At 42.7% G+C, this 17,708-nt stretch overlaps 1 protein-coding gene across 1 annotated transcript in view; it reads right to left on the bottom strand.

Moving 5' to 3' along the window:
* The window catches only part of TM9SF3 (transmembrane 9 superfamily member 3), a 38,476-nt gene that overhangs the window by 10,000 nt on the left and 10,768 nt on the right, over window positions 1-17,708 (bottom strand). Inside the window, exons 2-9 of the mRNA XM_069980484.1 lie at window positions 17,188-17,383; window positions 15,359-15,481; window positions 13,952-14,112; window positions 12,292-12,369; window positions 11,896-12,027; window positions 6,847-7,013; window positions 5,281-5,375; window positions 2,284-2,414 (exon numbers count right to left, since the gene is read on the bottom strand). Coding sequence (XP_069836585.1) covers window positions 2,284-2,414; window positions 5,281-5,375; window positions 6,847-7,013; window positions 11,896-12,027; window positions 12,292-12,369; window positions 13,952-14,112; window positions 15,359-15,481; window positions 17,188-17,383 — 1,083 coding nt within the window. The remainder of the gene's footprint in view (window positions 1-2,283; window positions 2,415-5,280; window positions 5,376-6,846; window positions 7,014-11,895; window positions 12,028-12,291; window positions 12,370-13,951; window positions 14,113-15,358; window positions 15,482-17,187; window positions 17,384-17,708) is intronic.

The following is a 17,708-nucleotide window of genomic DNA, read 5'->3' as shown; positions in this document are numbered from 1 at the left end:
AGGGAAGAAACTTGACGACTTTCTTCTAAACACGATCCTAACAAATCTCATCCTACTTGACAGTTTAAAAAAAGTTTAATTTCCTACCTTTAGAATGACAGGTATACTTGGTGATTAGAAAGAATACCGTACTTCTAAATTCCAGATCACATAGACTTGAGGTGGCAACGCGTGCATAATGGACACAGTGCCACCTAATGGCTAAAACAAACACCAGCTGGCCTCAGAAGGCCCATCTAGTGAGTGGTAAACTAATTACAGGTGGCATACACTTTGCAGTGCAAAACTTATTAAACAATACAAAAACATTTCAATTTGACTGTTTTAGAGGCTAAAACATTGCTGCACTGTTAATGATAGCATTTTTTGTCAAATGTTTTTTTTCTGTAACTTGCACTGTGCCAATATTCTGCAGCTCTGTACAAAGATTTTCACCATTCACATCAGCTATCTCAGTTTTAATCAGGGCTGTAGAGTTGGTAAGCCGCAGCTCCGACTCAAGACTCCTGCTCCTTCATAGCACACAGCCTGCTGCAGCCATAGCACACAGCCTGCTGCAGCCATAGCACACAGCCTGCTGCAGCCATAGCACACAGCCTGCTGCAGCCATAGCACACAGCCTGCTGCAGCCATAGCACACAGCCTGCTGCAGCCATAGCACACAGCCTGCTGCAGCCACAGCACACAGCCTGCTGCAGCCACAGCACACAGCCTGCTGCAGCCACAGCACACAGCCTGCTGCAGCCATAGCACATACACACACCTGCTGTAGCCATAGCGCACACACAAACACAGCCTGCTGCAGGCATAGCACACACACAGCCTGCTCTGCAGCCATAGCACACACAGTGCTCTGCAGCCATAGCACACACAGTGCTCTGCAGCCATAACACTCACACAGCGGCAGCCATAGAACACTGAAGAAAAACACACACTCTTCTCCCGGAGAGAAAACACCACATTGCGGACAAAGGTTACTGCTTCACTACTCCTCCTCCTCTATATTATACAGGATATCTTCATATTACACTGCTGCTCATATACAGTCATCCAGCATCCAGGAAGAGAACAGCACAGATCTCCCCCCACACACACAATGAACTCTTCCAGCTCAGAAACAAACTGCCAAATAGTGACCGACAACTTTTCCCCGACCACCCTTATCTAATAGGGCCAGTGTCCTATTAGAATGTTGCTAAGAAAATATATTGATGAGCAAAACTTATAAAATTCATATCAAAACTCAATTCTAAAATTTATTAAAGATTTTTTTAAGGCTGGAGCCGGAGTCGGTACATTTTTTCCGACTCCAGCCAAAACTAGCTTCGACTCAGACTCCACAGCCCTGCTTTTCATTATCAATTACTCAGTACTAAGTCACTTTTGAGGATGGAAGAACACTGGTGTAGCCGGCGCAGCCACACATGTAGTGGTTTGTCCTTGGTCAGATTAGAACCCAAGACCCCAGCAATGCAGAGTGACAATACTAACCAACGAACTACCATGCTTTAAGAAATAGGCAGAGAAACACAGAGATGAGTTTTTATCGTACTATGCACTGCCAGACTAAAAAGATAAAGCAGGGGATGTAAGACATTACCTAATGACAAGGGGCAAGGAAAACCATTACTAAAGGTGTAAGTTTCAAAACCATAAAAGGAAAAGAAAAAAAGAATGAAGATGCTTCATAGTTGGTAATATACACATTTCTACATTTCACAGCTTCTATATGAAATTACAAGGATTACTATATAAAATACAAGAAGGTATGTCATACTTATTATGCACCAAGAGAAGAAAGAAAGCAGCATGCTGGTGTAAAATAGAGTTGTCTTATTTGCCCCTTGCCTCCTCAGATTCTTTGAAAAATGAAAGGTGGAATCTGATTGGTTGCTAGGGGCAACTAAGAATTCTACTTTACACCGGTGTAATAAATCTCCCCTTTGTCCCTACAAATTAATGGCTCTGAAATGCTGTAACTGATTACAACTTGTTTTGGTGAGGTGTCCCTATACCAAAGCACTCAAAAAGTGTTTTCCATTCGAAAAAAACTAAATATCTGATAGTTGATCGTCCAATCAGCTGTCCAGCATCCACACTACACAAGAGAACAGGTCTGGAAGCAGTTGGCTCCTCCATACTGTGTAGCAATGGTGCCAGAGAACTGTAGCCTCAGGTGCTACTCACTTCAGTAAAAGTTTAAGTTTTTTTTTTCCCTAGATAACCCCTTTTATAGTCTCCATAAACCCGATCCCATATTATTCAAAGCCATTACTGACTTACCATTGTTCCAAACGGGATCGCTCTGGAAGCATGATAATAGATGGCAATGAAGTTGATGAAGAATGCAGTCCCACAAACCATTGCTGGAATCAGGAAAGCTCCGATGAACATTTGCTTTATCCACCTTCGTCCTAACAAAGAATGAACAATCGGTCTTATTGTTATATGAAAGAAAGCAGCAATTCACTCATTTAGGTAATATGAACGTTACAGGTGATGGTAATGATGAAATCAGATAGTTTCGGCTGAATCACAATTCTTTAACAAAACATTGGCCATTCTACATGAACAGAAAAGTGTTTCCATGTGCCATCTCCCATACAAATTGTAGTTCAACAAAAAATGTAGGCAGCTACTTTTTTCTTAGAATATTGCATAATAAGGTTACATGTATGGTATTTTGGGGGGAAAAAAATGTTCCTGGCTTTTTTATTTGCAAAAAAAAGAAAAAAAAAAAGTTTTGTTATTTTTGGTGGGGGTGGGGGCTGTAAACACTAGAAGATCATCCTGACCTGCAACCCAACAATATGAATGCACCTTAAGTGGGCAACTTGAAAGGTTTTCAGCTTTTATACGATATTGAAAAACAAAATGAGCATAAAAAAAAAAATTATATATCATAGAACCAATGATTAAAGAGTCACTGTCATATTAAAAATCTTTTTACATGTTAGACATGTTAAAGGTTTTGATCGACACTGACCAATCGTGAGAATGAGCCAGGAGAAAACAGTGCTCGGCCCAGTCTTCTCCTGGCTCTGTCAGACTCACAATGAAAGTCTATAAGCCAGACTCTTTTCACTGACAGAGCGGGAAACGGGCCACATAGCAGCACAGTTTTCTTCCCGCTCTTATTCATGATTGGTCAGGGTCTGAACACTCACACACAGACTGATCAAAACTTTTGACACGTCTCCATGATATATCAAAAGTTTTTTGTTTTTTTTTTAATAACGACAGTGACACTTTAAATATTCCTTATAAGATGCCCCTCGTTTAGTGGAATGAAAAACAAAAGCCATGTTTTAAAATATTCTTCCAAATACAATTCAACCTTTTACAGGGACTTTCCAGTTTTATCTAACTATTGCTTTAGGAGAGTATTTATTAAAAGTTCTACAGTTTCTAATATACTGTATCAATTTCTCACTATTATATTCACCTTTGATATTCATCAGCTATCAGTGAATGAGAACATTCTTTTTTACATGTAGAGACTAAGAACCCACTCATACCTAGACCTACTCTCAGCTAAGATGTTGATATAAATTTGTCAAGCTGATGCTCTGTGAGCCATGTATGCCAACAATCGCTGCACATAACTTTGGTAGTTTCAGTCTGAAGCCTAGGCTGTCTAGCTCAGAGTATTGCCTAGAACAGGTATGGCAAACTTGACCCTTTGGCTGTTGCAAAACTACAATTCCTATCATTAAGGCTTTAGCTGTCCAGGCATGATGGGAAATGTTATTATGCAGGATGGCTACAGCTTGACACCTGTGACCTAAAGTGAATACAACTGTATCCACTTTTCTGCTTAGAGGGTGACTAGGTTTGGCCACATTTACATTACGTTTTAAGAGTATGCCCCAATCTACACTGAAATTAACAATATACCAAGTATGGAGAGAACACTTACAAAGTAAGAAATCATGTATAAGTATACCACTATATCTATTTTCAAAGGGGTAGTGCGGTGGTAAGCAATTATTCAACCAAATAACACACATTACAAAGTTATACAACTTTGTAATGTATGTTATGTTAGTGAATGGCCCCCTTCCCAGTGTTTCCCCCCCACCCACGCTAGACCCGGAAGTGTAGTGCTCTATACTCACCTAATCAATGTGGACCCCCCCCCCGCCATCTTGTGACAATAATGTAATCTTGGCGGACGGGGGTCAACACGGATCAGGTGAGTATAGAGCACTACGCTTCCGGGTCTAGCGTGGGGGGAAAACACGGGGAAGGGGGCCATTCACTAACATAACATACATTACAAAGTTGTATAACTTTGTAATGTGTGTTATTTAGTGAATAATTGTTTAGCGCCGCACTACCCCTTTAATAATTCTATTATTGGATATGAATTATATGCACGTTTACAAGTATTTTGCATTTGAATGGAATACCTTCTCATATCAGTGTATTTCCCCTGGATGCCACCTTATCAGTGCTGATTTTTGTCTCTTCCTCCTTTTTATGGTTTTAAAGCGAACCAATGAATGAGAATTTCCTGCTAAAGCTTCTAGCAGCACTCTACAGATGTGCTAAAACTTACCTTACCATGTCTATGTGGTCTGTGGTAACGTAATCTGCGGAAATTCAATCTTTTATTCTGGCCCGGGCAGTGACTAGCTCACGGCTCTCTGCCTGTCAGCATGCTCTGTAGGGGTGAATGACAGGAAAAGAGGCTTTTAACAGGCCTCTTTTCCTGTCATTCAGCCCGCAGAGCATGCTGACAGGCAGAGCGCTGTGACTAGTCACGAATAAAAGACTGAATTTCAGCAGATGTTACCACACACTGCATAGAAGACATGGTAAGGCATCGTTTGAGCACACCTATCTGGTGCCTCTAGTAGCTTTAGCAGCAAATTCATAGTGGTTCGCTTTATTGATGTCTATGTGAGCAATTTAATAAAATATTTTTGACTGTATGATTGACAGTGGTCGGGCCTTTCGTGATATAGGTAATATATAGCATAAAGGTATTAAGATGTATAGCATTGCATTCCCTTGCTTGTTTAAAAGCATTAGGAAGTACTGATTAGGCTTTACTCGCATAGATAACAGTTATAAAAACACCCAGTTTCTATCCAATGATGTGCAAGCACATATATGTATTCAAACAAAGAAAAATGTCTTATCACTAGCAAAAGCCCTGATGGGCAAGTATGGTGCAGTGCATTAAGGGGTTAAGTATTTTCCATTTCAAACACTACATCCAATGCAAGTAGTTATTGATGAACGCTGCACAGAAATCCATGATGTTAGCATTACCTCCTTGTCTGGCATAGAGACTGCCACCGAAGTACCCGTTGACAGGTGATGTTGCAGCATAGACAAATATTGCTGTGCTCAACATTGAGCCTCTCCTAGAAAAGACAAAGGTAAAGTATGTTGAAAAGGCAATGGTTATGTCAATTTTATTGTAAAAGAGGTACATTTCAATAATACATATTACATGCAGACACAATTTCTTTTAAATTAAATAATATAATATGCAACCTAAACCCTTAAGGGGTAAAATAATGTTAGAATGTCAAGCAATACATTATAGATTATGGTTGAAATGTGAATTTACTTTATTTTCAACAATCCAGCATTCTGTGTGTTTTTGACTTTTGAATTTATCCCCAATCTCATGAAAACTCAGCATTACAAATAGATAAAAACAGAATTAAATCTGCATGCTGGGAATACAATGTCATTACCCTCCCTTATTAGTGTCTAAGATTAGACACTAAGTAGAAAGCAGAGGAGGCTGAAATGTTATCTTCATTATAAGTATCTGACAGGAAGCGGTCCTGTCCTTAGCAGTAAGAGACCGCTCACATTACATTACGTTTAAGCCGTTTTCAGTGAGAGCATCCAACGTATACTGTAGCGTAGCCATAAGCTTCAATAGACTAAACACAGCCTCCTGGATTATTAGGTGGTCTGCTTTAAATCAATATATATTTTACTTGCAAGACACAAAAGCTTAGTGTACCACACCTGTATCCCATAAATAAAATGTATACAGCGTAAAACGAGCTAAATGTCATAAGTAGACTCTGTGTGGACCCTATGGCTATCGGGGGTTATACTTTAAGGGTACGTTCACATTTACCGGATCTGCAGCGTATTTTCTGCTGCGGATCCTGTAGGTGAACGCACCCTCAAGTGTAACTGTTACTTTGCAGAAAACAATAGTACAAGCAATTTTAAGAAACTGTAGTAAGTTGTAGGGTAGCTTCGCACACACCGTATTGCAGCAGATCAGAAGCTGATTTGATTTAAATAACTGAACACAGCATCAAATCTGCACCATCAAATCTGCTGCGGATCCGGTGTGTGTGAAGGCGCCCTTATGGTGCGTTTACACGTAAGGATCGGCAGCAGATCTGATGGTGCAGATTTGATGCTGTGTTCAGTTGTTTAGATGAAATCTGCTGCGGAGCCGCACCATCAAATCCGCTACGATGCGGTACGTGTGAAGCTACCCTTAGGGTGGGTTCACACATAGCAGAATCCCAGATTTCAAGCTGCAAGCTCGCAGGGAAATCTGTTGCAATTCCAAATACTGTCAGTTTCAATAGGTTTACATAGTAGTTTGCTGACTGGCTGAGCAGGAAGTCAGGGTGTCGGGAGCCACAGTAGGAATCCAGAACGCAGACCGGTAAAGAATTCACTGGGCTGCGGTGGGTAAAGGGGGATGGCGTTTACTTATCTCTCTTCATCTCTTATTCTCCCCCATAAGAAACAAGGTTTGGTAGGGGTTTCCTTCTAAAATGTGTGCTGGACACACTGAATACAGGTAACTAAAAATAAACAGAAAGACTCCACATGCATGTTCATACTTACTCTGTATACAAGTCCTCAACCATGGCTACAATTATTACAATAAGAGAAACTGCAAAAATCTGACATCCTGATCCAATGAGTGATGAAAAGATCAGCGGGTGGCTTGACGGTCTGAAGACATCTCCATGGACCTGCTTCCAGCCATACTCGTCTCCTAGATCCCTATCCTGCATTTGAAAGAAATTAACAGAAGTTCAATTTTAAACCCCAAAAGTACAAAAGCAGTGAAAAGTATAAAATGTATTTTGTACATTACACCAGCTGTATGTAGTAAACACTTGTGATATGGAGCTAATGTAATTCTATATACGTTTCCTTAGCACAGCAACACCACAATTTCAAACTATGTCTTGCTGTACTAAAAAAATAACTGTGGGATCCTCCATCAAATGAACTATGGATGTTGACTGTTGTCCAAAGGTGTTTGTGAAAAATAAATAAAATGGATTTTGTAATCCAAGAACACCCCTCATCATTCACCAGTAGTATAGATAGGTGACAAATAGATATTCCCTTATTTGACAAACCAGATACTACTACTGCAGCTGTAGTAAGTGCATCCAATCCTCTATTAACCCCTTCACATCAGCCATCTGTATATATACGTTCCTATTGCACATGCCCCGTGCAGTAGGAATGTACATATACGTTCCTGACTGACAGGGGCTTTGTGATGAGAACGGGATCGCTGCAGGGACAGCGATCCCGCTCTCATCTGTGTACAGCACCGGAGATAATGAGGATCAGCTGCGATCCCGCAGCTGACCCCCATTAACCCCTTAGTGACCGCCGAAACGGCGGTCACTAATGGGCCGGTGCCGCCGCTGTATTTCATCTCCCCCCACCGTGAATCCACGGTGGGGGGAGATAAAATAAGTAAAAATCAGACCCCAGATCAGCCCCCTAGTGCCCCAGTCACTAACCCCCCCCTCCCGCGGCGGCCATCGGATCCAAGATGGCCGCCGCGATCACTGTGAACAGACTAATGTCTGTTCACAGTGATCAAGCAAGAAAAATGAATGAAAGCCCCATGCTCTCCGCCACCGGAGGTAGCGGAGAGCATGGGGCAGTCATCGGGACCCCCCCTGTGGGGTCCCGGTACAAGCGATCAGCGGTATATACTATATACCGCTGATCGCTTGTACCATGTGCCGCCGGCACTTTTTATCCCCTGTCACCATGAATGATTGGTGACAGGGGATAAGAAGTGATGTCCCCCCACCCCCCAAGTCGCCCCCCACCCCCCCCTGTCACCCCCGTCCCCCCCGTCCCCGAGTCACCCTCCCTTCCCCATATACTCACCGGATCCACGGAGCTCCTTCCTCCTCGACGTCCTGGCTGGTTATGAAGTGCGCATGCGCTCCACAACCAGCCAAGCTCTGAAAATTTAAAGTGACAGAGACCAATTTGGTCTCTGTCACTGAACTATGATTACTGTGATAGAAAATATCACAGTAATCATAGTAATACAGTGAAAATGAATGTATAAAGTACAAAAAGTGACAAACATACAAAAAAAAATAAAAGACACACTTTTTATTATAGTAGTAATTACAGTTAATCCCAAATTACCCCTAACCCCCCCCAGATTACCCGTAACCACCGCACGTTGCCTGTAACCAACCCAGGTTGTCCGTAATCACGTCAGATTGCACGTAACCCCCCAGATTGCCCGTAACCACCGCACGTTGCCAGTGACCCCCTCCAGATTGTCCGTAATCACCCCAGATTGCCTGTAACCACCCCAAATTACATGTAACCACCCCAGATTAGCTATAAGCACTTCACTCTATCCGTAACAATTCTAGATTGTCTGTAACCCCTCCAGGTTGCCCCAAACCACCGCAGGTTGGGCATAACCACCGCAGGTTGGGCATAACCACCGCAGGTTGGGCATAACCACCGCAGGTTGGGCATAACCACCGCAGGTTGGGCATAACCACCGCAGGTTGGGCATAACCACCGCAGGTTGGGCATAACCACCGCAGGTTGGGCATAACCACCGCAGGTTGGGCATAACCACCGCAGGTTGGGCATAACCACCGCAGGTTGGGCATAACCACCCCAGATTGCCCGTAATCATGCCAGATTGCACGCAACCACCGCACGTCGCCTCTGACCACCGCACGTCGCCTCTGACCACCGCACGTCGCCTCTGACCACCGCACGTCGCCTCTGACCACCGCACGTCGCCTCTGACCACCGCACGTCGCCTCTGACCACCGCACGTCGCCTCTGACCACCGCACGTCGCCTCTGACCACCGCACGTCGCCTCTGACCACCGCACGTCGCCTCTGACCACCGCACGTCGCCTCTGACCACCGCACGTCGCCTCTGACCACCGCACGTCGCCTCTGACCACCGCACGTCGCCTATGACCACCGCACCTTGCTTCTGACCACCGCACCTTGCCTCTAACCACCCCAAATTGCCAGTGACCCCCTCCAGATTGCCCGTAACCACGCCAGATTACAGGTACCCACCTCAGATTACCTATTAGCACTTCAGTTTATCCGTAACCACAGCAGGTTGCCTGTAACCACCCCAGATTGTCCGCAACCACCCCAGATTGTCCGTAACCACAGCAGGTTGCCTGTAACCATACCAGATTGTCTGTAACCACAGCAGGTTGTCCGTATTCACCCCACGTTGCCCATAACCACCCCAGGTTGCCTCTAACCACCCCAGGTTGCCTCTAACCACACCAGGTTGCCTGTAACCACACCAGGTTGCCTGTAACCACACCAGGTTGCCTGTAACCACACCAGGTTGCCTGTAACCACACCAGGTTGCCGTAACCACCCCATGTTGACCGTATCCACCCCAGACTGCCCGTAACCACCCCAGACTGCCCGTAACCACCTCTAGATTACCCGGAACCACCCCAGTTTATCCGTTACCACCCCACATTACCTGTAATCTAATTTTTTTTATTGTATTTTAGTAACTGCGCTATTCTAATAACCATTACTAGCTGCGGTTTTGCTCCAGCAAATTGGCGCTCCTTCCCTTCTGAGCCCTGCTGTGTGCCCATACAGTGGTTTATGCCCACATATGGGGTACCGTTGTACTCAGGAGAACCTGCGTTACAGATTTTGGGGTACATTTTTTCATCCTGTTCCTTGTGAAATTTAGAAATTTCAAACTAAACCAACATATTATTGGAAAAATTCAAGTTTTTCATTTTTACTGGCCAATTTTGAATACTTTCCTCTAATACCTGTGGGGCCAAAATGCTCATCCTACCCCAATATGAATTCTTTGAGGGGTGTACTTTCCGAAATGGGGTGACTTTTGGGGGGATTCTATTCTGTAGACACTACAGGGGCGCTGCAAATGCACCTGGTGCTCAGAAATTTCTTCAGAAAAATCTGCAGAGAAAATGCTAATTGGCGCTCCTTCCCCTCTAAGCCCGGCTGTGTGCCCATACAGTGGTTTATGCCCACATATGGGGTACCGTTCTACTCAGGAGACCCTGCGTTACAGATTTTGGGGTGAATTTTCTCTCCTGTTCCTCGTGAAATTGAGAAATTTCCAACTAAAGGAACATATTATTGGAAAAATTCGAGTTTTTCATTTTTACTGTCTACTTTTGAATACTTTCCTCTAATACCTGTGGGGTCAAAATGCTCACCACACACCAAGATGAATTCTTTGAGGGGTGCACTTTCCAAAATGGGGTGACTTATGGCGAGATTTTACTCCGCTGGCACTACAGGGGCACTGCAAACCCACCTGGCGCTCAGAAACTTCTTCAGCAAAATCTGCATTGAAAAAGCTAATTGGCGCTCCTTCCCTTCTGAGCCCCGCTGTGTGCCCATGCAGTGGTTTATGCTCACATATGAGGTACCGTTGTACTCATGAGAACCTGCGTTACAAATTTTGGGGTACTTTTTTTCTCTTGTTCCTCGTGAAATTGAAAAATTTCAAACTAAAGGAACATATTATTGGAAAAAATTTGAGTTTTTCATTTTTACTGTCTAATTTTGAATACTTTCCTCTAACACCTGTGGGGTCAAATTGCTCATCCTACCCCAAGATGAATTCTTTGAGGGGTGTACTTTCCAAAATGGGGTGACTTATGGTTTTTTTTCTCTCTGCTGACACTACAGGGGCACTGCAAATGCACCTGGCGCTCGGAAACTTCTTCAGCAAAATCTGCAATGGAAAAGCTAATTGGCGCTCCTTCCCTTCTGAGCCCCGCTGTGTGCCTATGCAGTGGTTTACGCCCACATATGGGGTACCGTAGTACTCAAGAGAACATGTGTTACAAATTTTGGGGTGCTTTTTCTCTCATGTTCCTTTTGAAAATGAGAAACTTTAATCTAAATGTATATATTATTGGAAAATTTAAATTTTTCATTTTTTTACAGCCTAATGGTGAATACTTTCCTCCAGCCCCTGTAGGGTTAAAATGCTCATTATACCCCTAGATTAATTCTTTAAGGTGTCTAGTTTCCAAAATGGGGTCAATTATGGGGGTTTCCAGTATACAAACCTCCTAAATCAACTAAAAATAAGAACTGGCCCCAAAAAAAATCAGTTTTGGAAACTTTCACGAAAATGTGGTAATTTGCTGATACATTTCTAACCCCCGTAACACCCTAAAAAAGTAAAATATGTTTATGAAATGAAGCCAGAATAAAGAGGACATATCGGTAATGTGACGTAGTAACTAATTTATGTAATACAACTTTGTTTTTTTAGAAGCAGCGAATTTCAAAGTTCATAAAATGCTACTTTTTTCAATTTTTCATGATATTTTGATGTTTTTTCACATAAAACACACAAAGTAGTGACCAAATTTTGCCACTAATATAAAGTGCCATATGTGACGAAAAAACAATCTCAGAATCGCTAGCATACGTTAAAGCATCACTGAGCTATAAGCGCATAAAGTGAGACAGGTCAGATTTTGAAAAATGAGCCTGGTCTTTTAGGTGCAAATAGGCTCGGTCTTGAAGGGGTTAAACAGAACAAAGTCACTTTAAACAAGTCACAATTTGTAAAACCACGCCAATACTACAAAGGTATATGACAACTCATACCATGTCATCCATTTCTTCTTCCTTGCTGTATCGGGCATAATCTTTCCTCAGTGTTCTCATAAGAATCATGGACACCAATCCCACCAAGAAAATAACCATCATAAAAGAATTGAAGATTGAAAACCAGTGTATCTAAGGAAAGAAAGACATGCAGTTAATATGAAGAAAAAAAAAAAGATATTTCTGATCCACTGATTTGCTGGTTCCTCTAATACTCAATAAATAGGGCTTATTTTGACTGCCATAATAAATGTTTATATTCTAGATAAAACGAACTAAATTTGTTATCAAACCCTTAAAAAAAAGACAACATAGTCCTATCCAGGTAAAGGGAACATGTTATAGTAGAAATGAATTTGCTAGAAAAACAGATTTATGTATCTGAGAGATACCTACTCTGTGTTGGAAAAATGAGGGGTCAAGGTATTTGTCAAATCGATCTTCAAACCGGACATCAGACTTTTTCCACTTAACCTAAGAGAGACATGGAGTATAAATTAGTAATTATATATGCAGAATTTAATCTCATTAAATGGAATCTATCAGCAGGTTTTTGCAAACGAACATTTTGACATCCCCCTGGAGCTCCTAATTATGCATAGGGAAGGGGGCAGCAGGGGGAATGGGGGGTGCTTCATGGGGCTGAGAAATTCCCCTAGTACTCCTAACAGCACATTCAGCAGGTATGGAGCTACAGGGGGATAGCAGCAGGTTTATTTGCACGAACCTGCTGATAGTTCCCCTTTAATCTCTTTTTGAGCACAGATGTCCACAAGTTAGACTAGGTTTACAAAGACATGGTAGCTTTATTCCAGAAACAACAATACACTTGCCCTCAGTTTGGGTGTGGTTCGAATCTTTAAGACAAGCGGTAGTATGGCCCCCATAAATGTCTTAAAGGGGGTTGTCTTGGACTTCAATAAACTAACAGTGTTCTCAGACCACTCTGCCTGTGATTTCCTTACTTGCCATGTCGTCATGCTCAATATCTGTTTCCTGTTCCATTCACTAAACATAACAGGTTGAGTCATCAGGTGGTTGGGGCAGGTGTCTCTTTCCATGGGCTGGCTGGAACACAACATTGAGTTTAGCCCTGCCCCTGTAGCTAATATTGGAGCTTATAGAAGCTGTAGCAGAATGGGCAGCATGAAGTGGAGGAGAGCAGGGGCTGATAGCTACCTTGTGCTACCTTGTTGAAATCCCAAACTATAAGACAACAAGGCTAACTAGTTGGCCACCTGTGATCATGCTCAGTGGAAGGGACAGGAAACAGATACTACAGTGACATCACAGGAAGTAAAGAAATCACAGGTAGCGTGGTCATGTGAGAACACAAAATGTAGAACATACACCACTCACAGACATCAATGCAATGCTAGATTTATTAAAAAGTCCCAAACAACTCCTTTAAGTCTTTTGGCCAGGTCCCCAAACATAGGTCACAGAACTGTAGGATCAGATCTGATTTGCGGTCACATAAGAAAAACACTATATTTAGTCCTGATAAAAAGCATCTGCTGTTTACACAGAAATGTAATATAAAAGTATACAGATAAAAGCTGTCAATGCATAGCTGCTCAGCGGACATATTCTCTAACCTACATATAGACACTTGGGAGTAAAAATGTTTACTTCACAGAGGACAGTTTGAGCAATAGCTAATCTCTTGTCAGAACATGAAGATTAGACTAATAAAAGGAGTAGTAAGGTGCAGTAAAATTTTTTAAAAAAAGAAATAAGGGTGCACTAAAAAAAAAAGAAAAAAAAAAAAAAAAAAAGGATGTGAGCCCATTTCAAAAACTATTTTATTATGCCAGAACACGCCTTTAAAATTCAATAGGTATGATCTTCAATTCTTGTGACTATCAAGAGATCATAAGGATCCCATATACACTTTCAGATGTGGACATTATTGTAATGTGTATGAGCAGCATAAGTATCAGACTCAGGAAACAACGCAGCGCTCATTCCAGCTGATGAAACACGCTACCTGAAGATAACAAAATAAGTGATGTTAAAAATGGGAGGAAAATAACACAGAATTCTTTTAACTTACTGAGTAGGACATGGGAACCTTGGTGTTTGGGACAAGCTTGACTTTTGCTTCACTCGTGAGGTTGACATCCACAATTCGGTTTCCATTATATCCAATTTCAAGCTTTTTATATGTCCAAAGGTAGTAATCTTCTCCATTCTCATCAGCTTCACCTACAATCCCTGCATTTAAAGGCACAACAAAAATATTTAAGATATTATTTTAAAAAATATTACAATGTGATATCTTGTTTACAAAGCACTGGGCTGCAGTTGTTGCAGCTGGTTTGCACACCAAAGTTGAGAAGCTTGTTCTTTTTTTAGGGCCTGCCATGAAAACATTTGTTTATTTTTGTTATTTTTCATAGCTTTTTCATAGTATTTCATAGTGTAAGGTAATCCCTTTAAATTTTTTTCCTTAGATGCAGTAGTAGTGCAGGAGCCTTCTCTTTACTAAAGTAAGAGCTTAAAGGAAACCAATCAGCCCGTTTGGGCTGATATGGTTCCCTTGAGCATTGTATAAAGAACCTGGAGCGGCCCCGGCACGCGGCCGCAGCAGGTGCTTTATAACGGAGAAAATGACTTTTATTCCCCGGCTCGTGACTAGATACGAGCGGGAAAGTAGTCATGGTGGGCGGCTCCCCGCTCGTATCTAGTCACTGCACTCTGCCTGTCAGCGCGCTCAGAGGGGATGATTGACAGGCAGAGAGGTCAGTTACTTGCCTCTCTGCCTGTCAATCATCCCGCCGAGCGTGCTGACAGGCAGAGCGCAGTGACTAGATACGAGCGGGGAGCCGCCCACCATGACTACTTCCCCGCTCGTATCTAGTCACGAGTCGGGGAATAAAAGTCATTTTCTCCATTATAAAGCACCTGCTGCGGCCGCAGACGGTACGTTCCAGGGCCGCTCCAGGTGCTTTATACAATGCTCAAGGGAACCATATCAGCTCAAACGGGCTGATTGGTTCCCTTTAATAAACTGGACTAATATCCCCCTGAATTTAAAACACTACTGTAGAAAATATTATAACATGCGGCGCCTGGTGTAGGTAGGCAAAAGGGCACAAATTTTTGTGGACGGGTCTGCAGCGGAGAGGCATAATTTGGAAAATATCAGTTCAGTGACTCTTGCGCAGTGCTTGGCATGAGTTGTGTAAGTAGGCATGTAAGTGCTCCTTACCTACTAAACATATTGGACTAAGCAACAGATTACTAAAAATGGCAAGTCTTATTTCCCTAAGCTGAAAGTCCCTTTAAGTGCCCCTACAATGTAGCCAATATGCTGTCTATCAGTTTTCCTACGGCAGGAATTTGATGAGGTCCAGACCCATAACATAACATATACAGAAGACATGTAAAATACAATTTTTTGTACACAAAATAACATGCATTAAAAGTGTTAAATGAAAGTGACAGACCAAATGCTTACCCCAAATAGGTAAATCATCTATGTACATCTGATACCAGTAATGGTTCTTTATTGCATAAACAAATGCATCCTTTTTTGCCTTGTCCAATTCAATTTCACAATAGGTTGCCTGCATCACATCGTCTGTATAAAATAAAGCAACACAGCAGGCAGGTCAAACCAGTGGTAATAATAAAAAGCAGGCCAATTCAGCAGATTATTGCTCTTTGTAATAAAGGCAACAATCAGCTGATGAACCAATCTAAAAAACAGCCTAAAAATCATTGGCCGCCGATCGCACATCACTATGTGTAATAGCGATGTTCAGCAGACAGTCCCATGGGACAGGAAACAGTAACTGGTGCTGGTGGGGCATTTTGCTTCTTTTATGGTCCAGTGGTCCTGTTTCCTTTCCAATGGGAGTAGGAGGTGGTCCTATCCAAGGGTGCTATCATAGGGCGATAAGAGAAAAAATTAAGTTTATACGCACCTATCCACACTCCTCGGTGCCCTTCTCGCTTCTGCCCGTTCCTTGCAGCCATCAGGGGAACTTCAGAGCCGATCTCTGACAAGCCACTCACTGGCCAAGACAGGGCCACCACGGCCAGTGTTTGGCTTGTCAGTTTAGAGACTAACTCTGAAGTTCAATCGGCGGAAAGCTGGCAGAAGCGAGGACTACACCGGGGATTGTGGACAGGTATGTATAAACGTTATTTTATGCTTTTAAAGCAAGTGCTTCACAGACATCGCTAACCATGCCTGAGCGTAAATACGTGCCGATCTAGCAGACTGACGCTTGTTTACATTACTAATCGGGCCATGTATTATGGCCCTTAAAGCGACTCTGTACCCACAATCTGCCCCCCCCCCCAAACCACTTGTACCTTCGGATAGCTGCTTTTAATCCAAGATCTGTCCTGCGGTCCATTCAGCAGGTGATGCAGAAGTATCTGTGCCCCAACTTTGCACCACCCCGCCGTCCCTCCTCCCCACCCTCTTCATCATTAGGAATGCTCCAGGCAGATTGCCTCCTATTCCCCACCTGTGTCAGCCCGGCACATGGCCTAGATCGTTAAGCACCAGTGCAATGTTCAGCATGTAGAAAATGTTCCAGTGGCATTCCTAATGATGAAGAGGGTGGGGAGGAGGGACGGAGGGGTGGTGCAAAGTTAGGGCACAGATACTCCCGTTTGGCACGGGCTGCGAGTTTAAAACTTGTTTTTTAGGACAATAACTGCATCATCTGCCAAAAAGGGGGGGAGGGGTGTCACATTGTGGGTACAGAGTCGCTGTAAGGTGGTCATACACGTTCAATAACTGACAGCTGAACAATTGTTCAGCCACCAGTTATCTCTTCGGTTCTCCCCATACACAGGAATGGTCTGCACAACTGAAGAATCCTGTGTTCTCTAAGGGGATGGGAGACTTATGGTGCGTTCACACCTACAGGATCTGCAGCTGATTTTCTGCAGCAGATTTCATTTAAATAACTGAACACAGCATCAAATCTGCTGCAGATCCTGTAGGTGTGAACGCACCCTTAAGCTGTCTGGCTGCGGCTTATCTTTCCCAGAACAAAGGGGCCCAGACAGTGATTTTCCACCACACTTAAGGCTTAATATCCACTAACATTATCTGTCGGTGGTCAGTCAAGGGAGCCTCATACACCTTATACCAACGACCAAACCAATCACAAGCAGAGGGTATAGCTGACAAAAGTATAAAGTGAATGTGGACCTTTATAGTGTAGACTGAAGGAGTTTATTTTCTACAGTGTGACATGGCTAACAGGTTTAAAAAAAATAAAAAAAAAACAAAAAACACACACACCCACCAACTGAGATACGCACCTTTAAATTTAATATCTAAGCCACTAAACTCTAATTCAACTCCCTGAAGAGCTTCTCCTAAGGTTTCATGATAGTGACTAATACTCTTCTTTTTTCCAACACAGAATGGCAGGGAGAAATATTTGTATGTCTCTTGCCTATTGTGGTACGGTCCTACTGTGTTCATCCATAAAACCACCTCTTCTTTATCATTATACTGTGAAAAAGAAAAAGAAAATATATTAATGCAACACACATTCTGACCACAACTATACCATAAGTTATATGCAGGAAACCATTTACTTTTATCTATATCCTATCATTGCCTAGAGACAGTTTAGAGAATGACAAGGCAAGGTCTACTTCATACACTGTGGAAGGGGATGCTGCAATTGACATCTCTATTTTTAATTTCAGTTTTTAATCAAATCTACAATGGCCCCACCTGAAGTTTCAGCAGCGGCCAAGGAAGGGAAAACGGGATGCCGAATCCCATACAGCGCTGATAGTAAATACACACTGCTTGTGATCTTGTGCTGTCA

The sequence above is a fragment of the Dendropsophus ebraccatus genome, chromosome 8 (genome assembly GCF_027789765.1).
Source record: "Dendropsophus ebraccatus isolate aDenEbr1 chromosome 8, aDenEbr1.pat, whole genome shotgun sequence".
In the NCBI taxonomy this organism is placed as follows: domain Eukaryota; kingdom Metazoa; phylum Chordata; class Amphibia; order Anura; family Hylidae; genus Dendropsophus; species Dendropsophus ebraccatus.
The sequence above is the reverse complement of the archived record's forward strand: the minus strand, read 5'-3'. Positions and strand labels throughout refer to the sequence as shown.